This window comes from Salvelinus alpinus, chromosome 2 (genome assembly GCF_045679555.1).
Source record: "Salvelinus alpinus chromosome 2, SLU_Salpinus.1, whole genome shotgun sequence".
In the NCBI taxonomy this organism is placed as follows: Eukaryota; Metazoa; Chordata; class Actinopteri; order Salmoniformes; family Salmonidae; genus Salvelinus; species Salvelinus alpinus.
The window spans coordinates 25537190-25554113 of NC_092087.1; the positions used below are offsets into that span (position 1 = coordinate 25537190).

The 16924-nt window shown below is 42.1% G+C and overlaps 1 protein-coding gene across 1 annotated transcript in view; it reads left to right on the plus strand.

Moving 5' to 3' along the window:
* Window positions 1-16924, plus strand: part of suclg2 (succinate-CoA ligase GDP-forming subunit beta) — a 159531-nt gene that overhangs the window by 27286 nt on the left and 115321 nt on the right. The window contains exon 2 of the mRNA XM_071372269.1: window positions 12377-12518. Coding sequence (XP_071228370.1) covers window positions 12377-12518 — 142 coding nt within the window. The remainder of the gene's footprint in view (window positions 1-12376; window positions 12519-16924) is intronic.

Below are 16924 nucleotides of genomic sequence, written 5' to 3' on the forward strand. Positions count from 1 at the left end.
GTAAGAGCATTGAAGATGGGTCGTGGCTGGGTCTTCCAGCATGACAACGACACGAAGCACACAGCCATGGCAACTAAGGAGTGGCTCCGTAAGAAGCATCTCAAGGTCCTGGAGTGGCCTAGCCAGTCTCCAGACCTGAACCCAATAGAAAATCTTTGGAGGGAGCTGAAAGTCCGTATTGCCCAGCGACAGCCCCGAAACCTGAAGGATCTGGAGAAGATCTGTAGGGAGGAGTGGGCCAAAATCCCTGCTGCAGTGTGTGCAAACCTAGTCAAGAACTACAGGAAACGTATGATCTCTGTAATTGCAAACAAAGGTTTCTGTACCAAATATTAAGTTCTGCTTTTCTGATGTATCAAATACTTATGTCATGCAATAAAATGCAAATTAATTACTTAAAAATCATACAATGTGATTTTCTGGATTTTTGTTTTAGATTCCGTCTCTCATAGTTGAAGTGTACCTATGATAATAATTACAGACCTCTACATGCTTTGTAAGTAGGAAAACCTGCAAAATCGGCAGTGTATCAAATACTTGTTCTCCCCACTGTATAAAAAGGACTTGGTTCCATTTCATCATATTTATTAGTGAAACCAAAATTAACTAACATACTCTACCAGTCAAAGTTTGAACACACCTACTCATTCGAGGGTTTTCTTTATTTTTACTATTTTCTACATTGTAGAATAATAGTGAAGACATCAAAATGATGAAATAACACGTATGGAATTATGTAGTAAACAAAAGTGTTAAACACATTTTATATTTGAGATTCTTCAAAGTAGCCAGCCTTTGCCTTGATGACAGCTTTGCACACTCTTGGCATTCTCTCAACCAGCTTCAGGAGGTAGTCACTTGGAATGTTTTTCAATTAACAGGTGTGCCTAAAAGTTAATTTGTGGAATTCCTTTCCTTCTTCATGCGTTTGAGCCAATCAGTTGTGTTTTGACAAGGTAGGGGTGTTATACAGAAGATAGCCCTATTTGGTAAAATACCAAGTTCATATTATGGCAAGAAATGCTCAAATAAGCAAAGAGAAACGACAGTCCATCGTTACTTTAAAACATGAAGGTGAGTCGCAAAAACCATCAAGTGCTATGATGAAACTGGCTCTCATGAGGACCGCCACAGGAATTGAAGTCCCAGACTTACCTCTGCTGCAGAGGATAAGTTCATTACAGTTACCAGCCTCAGATTGCAGCCCAAATAAATGCTTTGCAGAGTTCAAGTAACAGACACATCTCAACATCAACTGTTCAGAGGAGACAACTTGAAGCAGGCCTTCATGGTTGAATTTCTGCAAAGAAATCACTACTAAAGGACACCAATATTAAATAGAGACTTGCTTGGGTCAAGAAGCACGAGCAATGGACATTAGACTGGTGGAAATCTGTCCTTTGGTCTGATGAGTCCAAATGTGAGATTTTTGGTTTCAACCGCCATGTCTTTGTGAGACACAGAGTAGGTGAATGGATTATCTCTGCATGTGTAGTTCCCACCGTAAAGCATGGAGGAGGTGTGATGGTGTGGGTGTGCTTTGCTGGTGACACTGTCAGTGATTTATTTAGAATTCAAGGCACACTTAACCTTTCTGGACTACCCATCCCGGATCCGGGATCATTGTCATCATAAACGCTGACTAGCATAGCCTAGCATAGCGCCACAGGTAAATAATATAACATCATGAAATCACAAGTCCAATACAGCAAATGAAAGATAAACATCTTGTGAATCCAGCCAACATGTCCAATTAAAAAAAAAAAAGAAAATGTTTTACAGCGAAAACACAACATATATTTATGTTAGCTAACCACCATATCCAAAAAAAACACAGCCATTTTTTCACAGCAAAGATAGCTTTCACAAAACCCACAAATAGAGATCAAATTAATCACTAACCTTTGAACATCTTCATCAGATGACACTCATATGACATCATGTTATACAATACATTTATGTTTTGTTTGATAATGTGCATATTTATAGCCACAAATCATGGTTTACATTGGCGCCATGTTCAGAAATGCCTCCAAAAATAGCCAGAGTAATTACAGAGAGCCACGTGAAATACAGAAATACTCATCATAAACTTTGATGAAAGATACATGTTTAACATATAATTAAAGATACACTGGTTCTTAATGCAACCGCTGTGTTAGATTTAAAAAATAACTAGTAAAAAGCACACCATGCAATAATCTGAGACGGCGCTCAGCCATTCTCCGCCACGTTGGAGTCAACAGAAATACGAAATTACATCATAAATATTCCCTTACCTTTGATGATCTTTCATCAGAATGCAGTGCCAGGAATCCTAGTTCCACAATAAATCGTTGTTTTGTTTTATAATGTCCATTACTTCTGTCGAATTAGCAACTTTGGCTAGCATGTGTAGTACACGTGTCCATACACATTAGCGCAATGAACGAAAACTTAAAAAAGTGATATTAAAAGTCGAATAAACTGGTCAAACTCAGTTGAGAATCAATCTTCAGGATGTTTTTCTCATATATATCCAATAACGTCCCAAACGGAGCATTTCTTCATGTCTATATGACTCATGGCAAACAAGGACATCACATGCCGAGAGTGCGTGGCCAGGAACTGGCAATCTGCCAATAGCTCTCATCTCCAATAGCTCTCATCCGGCCCCACATCATGCTAGACGCTTCATTCCACGTTCTAATTGAGATAGTTGGACTGCGGAGTGAAAGAAAAGAAGCCAACAAGTGCTCAGCATATGTGGGAACTCCTTCAATCATTCCTCATGAAGCTGGTTGAGAGAATGCCAATACTGTGCAAAGCTGTCAAGGCAAAGGGTGGCTACTTTGAAGAATCTAAAATATATTTGGATTTGTTTAACACTTTTTTGGTTACCACATGATTCTATATGTGTTATATCATAGTTTTGATGTCTTCACTATTAATCTACAATGTAGAAAATATAAAAAAATTAAGAAAACCCTTGAATGAGTAGGTGTGTCCCAACTTTTGACTGGTACTGTATATAAATTCAATCAAATAGCCTTTTACAGACACCAAAACGTATCAAATGTTCAAATCAAAAAGCTATTACACAGAAAAACGTGGACAGTCGGGTGCACCACAAATTCAGAACCGCTGGACAGTAGCATAACAAACTAAAGTACTGATCATTGGGAACTAGATCAGAATGCCTGGTAAGGCTTGACCCAAATAAATAAATTAATTAATAAAATGAGCAGCCTAGCCTGCAAAATTAAAACAATCCATATGTTCAAATCAAAAGGCGTGATCAAGATTACATCAATAACGCAGCATTATCCCAAGTTCCTGGTGCCGACACATTAAGAAATCAAAAGATGGTGATTTAGTTTAAAAGCTCTGCCGAAGGCCAAGAGAACAATGAGCAAGGTAGTTAACCTACAGTTCCCTGGGCGCCGAAGACGTGGATGTCGATTATGGCAGCCCCCCCCCGCACCGCTCTGTTTCAGAAGGGTTGGGTGAAATGCGGAAGACACATTTCAGCTGAATGCATTCAGTTGTACAATTCACTAGGTATCCGCCCTTCCCAATAAACACTTTTCAGTGAAAAAACTGAAATCCACCGAGTAAAAAAAAAGACTTCTCTTTTCAAAGATGTAGCCTACGATGCAATACTTTAAGCACAACAAAAACTACTTAGCCTACATTCGCCACCACTGCAGAAGCTTTTGCATCTTCCCAATTAAGTAGCCTAGTTTCTTCCAATGCATTGTAGAAATGTGTGCATTGAATTCTACTAGATGAAGAGCTGAAAACGTCCTTTAAACCGTACTTGTTTTTCGAAATGTCCCATAGCATTAAACATAACATGTTTGCATACTGAGAATGTGTCACGCGTGATTGCATTGTTTCCCCGCTATTCATTAATTTCGATAGCACATTCCCCATATCTAATTGATTAGCTCAAAATCAAAATTAGTATGACATCTGGGCATTTAAAGTATACTTCGCATACTCAAACTGCCTACTATTTAGGATGCTAGTATGGCTATTCGGACATGGCCCTTCTCCCCTAGCACCCTTTTTTCCTCTCCTGTTTCTCTCTCTCCTGTTTCTCTCTCTCTCGCTCCTGATTCTCTCTCTTACCATCTCTCACTCTCTCTCCTTCTTTCTATATATATATCCACCTATCTCTTACCATCTCTCTCCCTCCTTCTCCCGTTTCTCTCTCCTATCTCTCTATCCAACTATCTCTCCCTCTCTCTCTCCCATTTTCTCATACTCTGCTTCAGTGGGTAGAGGTTGGGTATGTTTGTGTGGATGTGTTTTTGGCCCTAAGTATGACTTGCCTTTGCCTGATAAATAGCAGTATATAGGACTGTGTGTCAGTTTGTATATGAGTCTGCACAGGCTGCTGGTATTTAATAGCGCCTGGTAGGTTGTCTCGAGCACTGATGAAGATAATTACTGTAGAGCGAGTGTCTCTGGGGAGGGCAGCCTCCTGCAAGTAAATCGTCCATTCACTTCTCTCTCTCCCGGGGCAGGCCTGCAACACAAGCACGACTCACTGCCCTACTACCACCACCATACATGATTTAGCCTACACATGACTTGGCATTGACTTAACTTTGACTTGGCAGTGACCTAACTTTGACTTGGCAGTGACCTAACTTTGACTTGGCAGTGACCTAACTTTGACTTGACAGTGACCTAACCTTGATTTGGCAGCATTTTACTGCCAAAGTCAAACAGGAAATTAAATAGAATGAAAGGGAATCCTTTCGCTGTGTTGTCACAATACCAGTATTTCGATACTAAGACTTAAGGAAACAAAGGAAGCAAAACATGAAGCGGACTACATTTCTTGAGGAAAACAGTCCTAATGTTGGAAAGAACAGTCACATTTGTTTTATTTTGCAAGCTATAGCACAATATTTTACTTAAGTAGCTTTTAAAGGACCATAGAGCTCAGTCTACTTCGTGTTTTCTTTTTTGCCATGGAAAATCTGGTATTGTAGTATCTCGATACTGGTATTGCAACAACACTGTTAATGCTGGTGCCTCAACATTTCAAATGTTGACACTGTAGCATTTCCTGTGACAAATTAAACACTCATCATTAGTGATTAGGCTTGGGTGATACCCCGGTATACAGTATAAATGGTATATTTCAAAATAGAGACGGTATGATTTTCGATACCGTAACAACAAAAAATTTGGTAATACCATATACCCGGAATGGTACAGAAACATTATGACGGTATGATCATCTGCATTCCGCCCAACCCTATTAGTGATTGGTGAAAAAATCGATAGTTACATGTCGTGATATTATTTTTGGATGATATTATATTGATATTTGACCTCAAGTATCAATTAGTAAAAAATATACATTTTTTATTTTGCTACTGTGGGTAGCGTTAGCTAGCGCTAGTTCTCCCTTCGCCTTGTTCTCTATCTTCTTTTTAAAAAGTGAGCAAACATGTTTTCAGACCTTTTATTTCCCTGACTGATCGAAACTAGTTTTCTCATGCTCTCTTGTCTCTCTACAGCAGACATATGGTGAGCAATACGTTTGGAACATCACATCGCAATAAAATCGCAGTATCGAATCGCAATACATATAGAATCGTGAAAGTCATAATACATATCGTATCCGCTCCAAAGTATCGTGATGATATCGAATTGTGAGGTCACTGGCAATTCCCAGCACGACTAATCATGCATTCCTGCATGTGGTTCCATTGTGGGGAAAGAAATACACATCAATAACTCCCTTTAGACTGAGAGAACAGGCAATGGGATAAAAGGGCTATTTATGAGCGTGGCAGGGTAAAGTGGCTTTAGTCCTTCCTTGGTATTACAGTGGTGTACTGGTATGTGGGTCTCTCAGTCAGTGTACTGGGGATAAAGTGCTGTTGGCATCCCACTCCTCTACTGTTTGTCACAAGGTAACTGTCAGTGCCTGGAGGGACACCGCCAGCCCCACTTCGCATTCAGCAGCTGTTGTTTTAGGATCTTTTCCTTTCCTTTTCTCCTCCCTTTTCTCCCTCTTTGGTGACAGAGAGGAGTCATCCCTAATCGCTCTGAAGTTTTTTCTGCTCCCCCTCTCCAACTGTTCACCAGGTACACGACAGCTGCTTTATTTAAGGTGGTGTTTTTCAAGTTGCTAGAAATTAAAAAGAGTTAGAAAATAACTTTTTTCTCCTCAGCAGACTTTGTCAGAACTTGTCAGATTAATATTGAGCTCCACTGGTTTTATTGTGCCAACTCATGCTAGCCTGTTAATGATCTACTCACTGTGTGAAGAACTCTCAAGCCAATGTTAGCTCTGAAAAGCAGCCCATTCCATCCTAAAGATGTCTCCTTTCTGTTGAGTCCACAGAGACCCAACACCACTTCTCATTTTACAATGTTATTATTTTTAAGAGGCAGGTGTTATTAGGCCGAAACACTGTAGGCTCTTTCTGCTGACTTCATAACACTCAGCGTGTGCACTTGCTATAATATAACACACACACACACACACACACAGGGCTCTACAGTGCAACATTTTATTCCTAAATACCTTTGTGTGCTCCGTGTAAAAAATAAAATAAAAAATAAAATAAAAAAAGTCAGCGTAGAGCCCTGACACACACACACACTAGGGTTTCCGTTAGCCTTTTTATTTTTTAGAAAAGCCAATAAATAATTGGCACCGGCCAATTCTCCGTGAGAAGAAAAAAATCCCATTGCGTAATAATGTTTTTTAACCTGTGTGTCATACGGCAATTGCTCGGCCTCTGACCGCAAGGCACTACAGAGGGTAGTGCGTACGGCCCAGTACATCACTGGGGCTAAGCTGCCTGCCATCCAGGACCTCTACACCAGGCGGTGTCAGAGGAAGGCCCTAAAAATTGTCAAAGACCCCAGCCACCCCAGTCATAGACTGTTCTCTCTACTACCGCATGGCAAGCGGTACCGGAGTGCCGCTAGGACAAAAAGGCTTCTCAACAGTTTTTACCCCCAAGCCATAAGACTCCTGAACAGGTAATCAAATGGCTGCCCGGACTATTTGCATTGTGTGCCCCCCCCCCCCCCCCCAACCCCTCTTTTTACGCTGCTGCTACTCTCTGTTTATCATATATGCATAGTCACTTTAACTATACACTCATGTACATACTACCTCAATTGGGCCGACCAACCAGTGCTCCCGCACATTGGCTAACCGGGCTATCTGCATTGTGTCCCATCTACCACCCGCCAACCTCTCTTTTACGCTACTGCTACTCTGTTCATCATATATGCATAGCCACTTTAATCATATCTACATGTACATACTGCCTCAATCAGCCTGACTAACCAGTATGTAGCCTCGCTACTGTATATAGCCTGTCTTTTTACTGTTGTTTTATTTCTTTACCTACCTATAGTTCACCTAATACCTTTTTTGCACTATTGGTTAGAGCCTGTAAGTAAGCATTTCACTGTAAGGTCCACTACACCTGTTGTATTTGGCGCACGTGACAAATAAACTTTGATTTGATTCATTGATGTAAATACATTTGACCGGTCATGCTTATTGGTCTATAGGTTCATTTGCATAATTTTAAGTTAGACAGTGTGTATATTCGTTATTTATCACACGCGCACAGCATACAGAGGCTTTGAGCGGAAAATCTGTCACAGCACAAGAGCTGCTGCTACATCATCTCAAACAGCAAACATTTTGTAAACTAAATGTAAAAATTGCATACAGTACATAGGCAACGGAACGTAGGCTACATCAGCGCGTCACACACCACTTTGCAATGAGCTGGAGGCAGTATGCATTTTGAAAACATATACTTAATTGTTGGAAACCTGAATGTTTTACTACATAGTATGAGGTATGTCTTACCTTGCTTCAAAGTAGCCTAGCCAAAATCAGACCCTATCCGTGGAAGCAGTTATTTTGTTTAAGTCCAGTAGTCAAAGGCACAATCCTAGTCATATTAGTAAACCATGATAGTTGTTGCATATTAGATCTCCCCTCTTTCTAAATTTTTAATGGATATTTTCATCTCCATCACATGAAACCGCTGGCTTTTGACAATACTGTTTTCCCGCTAATTGCATTATGGAACCAACATTCGCGCCTTGTGCGCATTGCTGCGCTTATAATGGGAAGAAATACGTTTAGCAACATTTTAAGCTAAATGTTCTGATCTGTTGCTTTTTAAAGTTATTGGGATGTAGTCTAGTCCTACTGGTTGTATGAATGTGGGATCTATCATCCCACAACTGTCCCAGAGTCTGTTTGGAATAGGATATTTCTTTCTCTCACAGAACAACAAGCTGACCAGTGGAATAGGTCAACTTTTCTACTTTGGGGGATAATAGATTGACATAGGCTAGTGATTTTGCTGTATGTCTTGTTGGCTGCGGAAAAGTAAATGTGGGCATCAGAATTCGTTAAGAAGGACCGCACATTGTTGACTCCTCGACTTGCATGTTCTGTTAAGATTAAGTACCATAATCTAAATGTGATTTTTGCCATTCTTAGCGCTGTGGGTGGACACCAAAATCAAGTTACGCAAATTTCTCAAATGTCTGGTAAATTAAAATGGTGGCGCTGGACATTTGACCAGCACATTTTCCTAATGTTAACCACACACACACAGCTAGTGTTCAGACTACAAGGTGATTGTGTAGGGAGTCCCAGAGATAACCTCACACTAGATAGATAAGGAAAGGACAAGCAACGTGTTTCTGCTTGCCTCATAGTGAAGTGGGCATGAGAGAGAAGGTACGTGGCACCTTTAAACAAGGACAATGGCCAGATATTCACCACACACAACTCACCAGCTCACTCTAACACACAACACTGTTCCCACACTCACTTTATAACATGCAACACCTCGCACTACTAGATGAGGAACAATCCATCACACTGAATACTGGTTGTTGCTGTGTTTTTGAGAAGACTCATGAGCAGCTCCTCTCTGCTCTGTTTGTGGCTTTCAGTAACTTAAGTGTGGGTAAATGCGCTGCTCAACTGAGGTCAACAGAAGGGTTTTGAGTTGAGGCAGTATAAGCGAAAAGCACTTCATATTAAATGCTTTTGTGAGGCTGTATAAAAGTCTGGTACCCTGTCATTGAACTGTTATACAGTTTTATATATATATATATATATATATATATATATATATATATATATATATATATATATATATAGGGCATAGTGCCAGTGTGCCACTGCCATGGGGACTGTCGCGTGGTCTTGTTTCACACTAGAACGTCTGACACCCCCTTGAATTAAATAAAAGTAGGCATACATGTGAAACTCACTTCCTTCCAGGCAGAGACACAGGAAATGACCCACAAATGACCCTCGTTATTCAGTGATGTGAGGGAGACCAATCAGCATACTTCTGTACCTTCTATGGAAGCTCGGCTTTTCTGCCCTAATGAAGTCTCCAGTGCTCCTTACCTGGAAGGTGGTAGCAGTGAACAATGCATGCTAATACAATACTACGCCATTGCAGAAAGTTAAGGTTACTCTTAACACGATTCACCAATCATGCCGTTGACCAGAGAGGGCTACAGATGATGTGCCTTCTATGAATGCACCTATATGCTACCCCTTTCTTCATAAACAACTTTGAAATCATAACTAATTGAATGGATGACTAGAAAGGTAGATTTTAACATATTGATTTCAATAAGCCTTACAGTAGGCTAAGTTCTTTATGGTCTTGTTTCCTTGCTCAGGTCAGAGTTCCTCTACTCAAATGAGTTGTGGATGCTCAGCGAAGTGTCCTAGTGCTCTTAGCCCGTATCCCCTTTCTCTCTTCTCATGAATGATGGAGAGCTCCCGGGCAGCTCTGTTTTGAGAGTAACGGCTTGGGCTTGGCCTTGTCATACCACTCTCACCACTAAGTCAGATGGCAGAAACCCCTCCCCTCCTTCCCCTCATCGGCATCAGCCTTCAGCCAACCTTTCCTTGTCAAAATGCATGTTTTAAAGGATGTCTGAAATACGGCTTGTTTGATCAGCCCCTCAGACTTTGTTGCACTTGAGGAGGCCTTCATTATTCATCAGCATGTCTTGTAGTGGATCAGTACAGGATTACGCCTTCTGGCCCACACACGAGCTCTTAAGCAGGGACAGAATAAGGAAGGAGAAATGATTTCTAATTTGCACAAATAACCTTGAGACTTGGAGATGAGGAACAGTATGGTTTGCTGTTTTTCCAGAGGCAGAATCTCTGTCATGTAACTCCTGCAATACAGAAGTAGCCTTTAGGCTAGACTGCCTGAGTCCTCCTATCAGCAGAGGAATGTAGCCAAAATGACACTCCATGACCAAGACACTTGACTCGACACAGTCGTGCCTTTTAATGTCACAATTAAGAATTGCAGCAGCCTTTCACATTGTTAAGGAAAACAGACTGACTGCACTGTGAATGCACACACTCAGGGTAATGGGCCGACCTGACAACACTGAGGGAGTCCAACCTTAACACAAGTGTCTCACATTAAAACCCGATGTCTTTTTAATAGTGTCAACAGCTGGAGCTTGACAGCCTTGCTGCATTTGCTGACTGAGCAAACAGTTTTAACATAGCCTAGGCCTGTCTGCCTGTCTCATTATGGGGGAGAGGCGGATGGAGGGGGGAAGGAAAAACGGAGGCGGAGAGGGGGCAAGAGTGAGAGACGGAAATGGAATGAGGGCACCCTGGAGAACTGAACGTAAATAAGACTTCATCAGAAACACCTGGTATGGCTATTCCTCTAACTGAGAGTCAGTCAAACCTTGAAAAACATCTGGGCTGCATTGATCATTCCTGAACGTAACCAGATGTTCAAACAGCAGCTTGTGCAGTGTAAAGCCATCTTTGTGCATGTAGGCTTAATTTAAAACATGTCATGGAGGAATGACATTTTCAGGCTGGCACCAAGGATACCAACATGCCTGTCAGTCTCACCTGGCTCCAAGTTGAGGAGAGATTGACCTCATCACTATTGGTCTTTGTGCGAGGTGTTGAAGGTACTGAACTGTCTGTTCAAGCAGTTGGCACATAGTTCAGACGGGCACTCATCGGTACAACACAAGACATCTCTTCACAGTCCCAAGGTCCAGAACAGAGGCTGGGAAACTGTGCAGTATTAAATAGAGCCATGACTACATGGAACTCTCTGCCACCCCAGGTAACACCCCAGGTAACACCCCAGGTAACACCCCAGGTAACACCCCAGGTAACACCCCAGGTAACACCCCAGGTAACACCCCAGGTAAGCTAGTAATAAAACTATATTTTTAAAAAACGATAAAAGAACACCTTACGTCACGACGGGGACTGTGAAGTGTGGTGGCATTTTTCTTCTTAACCAAATGAGGAGAGTTACAAACTACCCACCAGTCAGAGTTATACTTAAATTACATATTTTTTAATAAGAGCTTTGCAATAGCCCTTTTTGACTTTCAATGATGCGCTATCTCTAATGAACCATTGAAAAGTACCAACAGAAAAGTACAAATATCTTTTATAGCCAAGATACACCCCTCTCAACTTACATGACGAATGACAGATCTTAGGAACAGTTCACAAAGGTTAAGATTTGTATGAAAGATATCTATAAAACATAGCAGACAGTTACTGCTGTGTCAACAGTTTTCATTGTAAAGACCAGTGTCTGGCCCCCTCACTCTAAAAGGGAACCGTCTCTCCCTGATGAGGCATAGAACAGAACCATTAGCTCATGTTATCTGGAATGCTCTTTAGGCTTTATTACCCAAAGACATCGTAAATCTCCTCTGTCAGTGCTATCTCATAGAGGCCCATTCTCAGTGGAACACACACACAATACTCTATTATGTTGAATGTAACAACTATTATAATGTAATATAAGCATTATAACAATCTTGCAATTTTCCACGACAGAAGATGCACACAGACATTTTTGTTTTTTTGTATTGTATTATGTACTTATGTGTTATACGTGGTTGTCTCGGCTGGCTATCTTGAGATGAATTCACTGGCTGTGGGTTGCTCTGAATGCTAAATGACTAGATTGTAATGTAAATGTAGTGCTATATACAGTACATTACGTATTTTATGTGTTGTGTTTTGATTCCTGTTTGGACCCCAGGAAGAGAAACCACTGTTTCGGCGGCAGATACTTGGGGATCCTAATAAATCCCACTACTACACCTCACAGAAAACCTGTGCCTGTTTAGTGTTAGTCCCTAGTAGTACTCTGAAATTTGAGGGGCCTAGAAAACCATGTTTTATTTTTCATTATATTCAAGTCGTCATCAACAGCTGCGTTACCTGATTTTGGATTCCTTTCAGCTCCCGGGTGTTTATCTAGTGTCTTCTTCAGTGAAATACTTGGTTACTTTATCAAAAAATGTCAACCATTATATCTCTCTCTGTCTGCAGTGTGCACGGGTGAGTTCCAGGCGATGGCTGAACCTGCAGGAGTACCAGAGCAAGAAGCTGATGCAGGAGAGTGGGGTGACTGTCCAGCGTTTCTACGTGGCTGACAATGCCCCTGACGCCCTGCAGGCCGCCAAGAGACTCAGTGAGTGGCCATCACACTAACACACACTGCAGAGTACTGACACTACCATTCACACTAGAACTACATGTACAATATGCAGGTTGAAGGAGTGGCATTTATTTAGTTTATCAAACAATACCTTCGTAGATTGTGATGTTTCTGTCCTGCAGTTTGTTTGAGAAGTGTCCTGACACTGTGACTTTGTTACAGCTCTCTTTACATAGCAATCCCCAGCCAGCCCTCTTCCAGATGTGCAAATTGCTGTGGTTCATCCTGGCTGAAGTGTTATCAAGTTTAATGGTGTGTGTGCGAGAGGTGTGTTTGGGAACGGGGCCCAGTTCATTGTGCTCTGTGATCATTCAGGCTCCATTCTCATCACCCCACTCAACCATGTTAATTATTTTCACGCACTTTCTCTTTTCAGTTTCTCTTTCACTCTATCGCTCGGTCTGTCTTTTAACACACACACAATTTATAATTCAGTGTCCTTAACGGCCCATCTCTAGCACATTTGTTGTTGGCCAGTGAGATGTTGGGTGCTAAGGGCCTGCCCGGGGTTTTCTCAGTGGTTTGTTGTTGATGCAGGCCAAGATAAACGAAGGAGGAGGTGTAATATCTCTGTGACAGTCCCAGTCGTGCTCTCTCAGCGCTGAGAGAGTGGGCCAGCCGGATGGACGGGGCCCAAATACTGAGCCCTCGGCAGACCTACTCTGGCCAGAACCTTTGGCTGCTGTAATCTCTGCTTATCTCTACCAACACAATGGGCTTTTCTGTTGTCCTATAGTGGCTCTAGAGCTCTCTCTCCCTGTGTTGTCCTATAGTGGCTCTAGAGCTCTCTCTCTGTGTTGTCCTATAGTGGCTCTAGAGCTCTCTGTTGTCCTGTAGTGGCTCTCTCTCTCTCTCTCTCTCTGTTGTCCTGTAGTGGCTCTAGAGCTCTCGCTGTGTTGTCCTATAGTGTCTCTCTCTCTCTCTCTCTCTCTCTCTCTCTCTCTCTCTCTCTCTCTGTGTTGTCCTGTAGTGGCTCTCTCTATGTTGTCCTGTAACTGCTCTAGAGCTCTCTCTCTCTCTATTGTCCTGTAGTGGCTCTAGAGCTCTCTCTCCCTGTGTTGTCCTGTAGTGGCTTTAGAGCTCTCTCTCTCTCCATGTGTTGTCCTGTAGTGGCTCTAGAGCTCTCTCTGTCTCTGTGTTGTCCTGTAGTGGCTCTAGAGCTCTCTCTCTGTGTTGTCCTATAGTGGCTCCAGAGCTCTCTCTCTGTGTTGTCCTATAGTGTCTCTCTCTCTCTCTCTCTCTCTCTCTCTCTCTCTCTCTCTCTCTCTATGTTGTCCTGTAGTGGCTCTCTCTCTCTCTCTCTCTCTATCTCTCTCTGTTGTCCTGTAGTGGCTCTAGAGCTCTCTCTGTGCTGTCCTATAGTGGTTCTAGATCTCTCTCTCTCTCTCTCTCTCTCTCTCTCTCTCTCTCTCTCTCTCTCTCTCTCTCTCTCTCTCTCTCTCTCTCTCTCTCTCTCTCTCTCTGTGTTGTCCTGTAGTGTCTCTCTCTCTATGTTGTCCTGTAGTTGCTCTAGAGCTCTCTCTCTCTCTATTGTCCTGTAGTGGCTCTAGAGCTCTCTCTCCCTGTGTTGCCCTGTAGTGGCTTTAGAGCTCTCTCTCTCCCTGTGTTGTCCTGTAGTGGCTTTAGAGCTTTCTCTCTCCCTGTGTTGTCCTGTAGTGGCTCTAGAGCTCTCTCTCCCTGTGTTGTCCTGTAGTGGCTCTAGAGCTCTCTCTCCCTGCGTTGTACTGTAGTGGCTCCAGAGCTCTCTCTCCCTGTGTTGTCCTGTAGTGGCTCCAGAGCTCTCTCTCCCTGTGTTGTCCTGTAGTGGCTCCAGAGCTCTCTCTCCCTGTGTTGTCCTGTAGTGGCTCTAGAGCTCTCTCTCCCTGTGTTGTCCTGTAGTGGCTCTGTCTCTGTCTCTCTCTCTGTCTCTGTGTTGTCCTGTGACGCCTCAGTGGATTTGTGTCCAACTGCTCTTGACTCAGTTTAAAAGCGAGTGATATACACTAGAGGTCGACCGATTATGATTTTTCAACGCCGATACCGATTATTGGAGGACTAAAAAAAGCCGATACCGATTAATCGGCCAATTCTATTTATTTATTTATTTGTAATAATGACAATTACATCAATTCTGAATGAACACTTATTTTATCTTAATATAATAAATCAATTTAGCCTCAAATAAATAATTAAACATGTTCAATTTGGTTTAAATAATGCAAAAACAAAGTGTTGGAGAAGAAAGTAAAAGTGCAATATGTGCCATGTAAGAAAGCTAACGTTTAAGTTCCTTGCTCAGAACATGAGAACATATGAAAGCTGGTGGTTCCTTTTAACATGAGTCTTCATTATTCCCAGGTAAGAAGTTTTAGGTTGTAGTTATTATAGGAATTATAGGACTATTTCTCTCTATACGATTTGTATTTCATATACCTTTTGACTATTGGATGTTCTTATAGGCACTTAAGTATTGCCAGCGTAACAGTATAGCTTCCATCCCTCTCCTCGCCGCTACCTGGGCTCGAACCAGGAACACATCGACAACAGCCACCCTCGAAGCAGCGTTATTCATGCAGAGCAAGGGGAACAACTACTCCAAGTCTCAGAGCGAGTGAAGTTTGAAACGCTATTAGCGCTCACCCCGCTAACTAGCTAGCCATTTCACATCGGTTACACCAGCCTAATCTCGGGAGTTGATAGGCTTGAATTCATAAACAGCAGAGCTGCTGGCAAAACGCACGAAAGTGCTGTTTGAATCAATGCTTACGAGCCTGCTGGTGCCCACCATCGCTCAGTCAGACTGCTCTATCAAATCATAGACTTAATTATAACATAATAACACACAGAAATACGAGCCTTAGGTCATTAATATGGTCGAATCCGGAAACTATCATCTTGAAAACAAAACATTTATTCTTTCAGTGAAATACGGTACCGTTCCGTATTTTATCTAACGGGTGGCATCCATCAGTCTAAATATTCCTGTTACATTGCACAACCTTCAATGTTATATCATAATTACGTAAAATTCTGGCAAATTAGTTCGCAATGAGCAAGGCGGCCCAAACTGTTGCATATACCCTGACTCTGCATGCAATGAACGCAAGAGAAGTGACACAATTTCACCTGGTAAATATTGCCTGCTAACCTGGATTTCTTTTAGCTAAATATGCAGGTTTAAAAATATATACTTTTGTGTATTGATTTTAAGAAAGGCATTGATGTTTATGGTTAGGTACACGTTGGAGCAACGACAGTCCTTTTTCGCGAATGCGCACCGCATCGATTACATGCAACGCAGGACACGCTAGATAAACTAGTAATATCATCAACCATGTGTAGTTATAACTAGTAATTATGATTGATTGATTGATTTGTTTTTTATAAGATAAGTTTATTGCTAGCTAGCAACTTACCTTGGCTTCTTTCTGCATTCGCGTAAAAGGCAGGCTCCTCGTGAGGCAGGTGGTTAGAGCGTTGGACTAGTTAACCGTAAGGTTGCAAGATCGAATCCCTGAGCTGACAAGGTAAAAAATATGTCGTTCTGCCCCTGAACAAGGAAGTTAACTCACCGTTCCTAGGCCGTCATTGAAAATAAGAATGTGTTCTTAACTGACTTGCCTAGTTAAATAAAGGTGTAAAATAATATTTTTTTTTAAATTAGCCAAAATCGGCGTCCATAAATACCGATTTCCGATTGTTATGAAAACTTGAAATCGCCCCTAATTAATCGGCCATTCCGATTAATCGGTCGACCTCTAATATACACAGTTTGTGGGTGTGTGTTACACTCGCCGGCCACCTCGGGTCATATGAGTGGATGTGTGTGTAAGAGAAACTATCTCTTTAATGTGCATATTTTAGTTGGAATGTATACTGAGCTGCCCGGCTCCCTGTAGACAGTGAGCAAGTCTTTGTGAGTCTCTAGCCCCAGACTCAGAGCCCAGTATCAGGGTCCCTCTTGAGAGGACCAGGAGTTCAGCAGCACCATGGGGAGTGGAGGTGACCAAGCGCTGTGAGCCCTGATGCACGCACACTCTCTCACTCCCCAACACCCTCCCTCTGTCGGGCTCACTTACCCATGAAGCAGTGGACCTGACAGCTCAATTGGAGTTGGGCTATCTGGAGGTCCACTCATGTACAATAGAGTAGAGAGACTCTCTAAAGAGGATGATGATTGATTGTGCCATTTACCATTTAGGAGAGAACTTTTCATCTTGGATCTGAATCAGCAACTGTTTTTAAAAGATTAAAGCAGCGGTTATGGATTTGTGATGTGTCATAACGATTGCCACATCCATGTTTTGGAGCGAGGGGCAAACCTTAACTAGTCTATTGCTCACGTAATGTAGACACATTTATTGGCCCCTCACTGGGACTGCTGAGTACTGGATGACTAA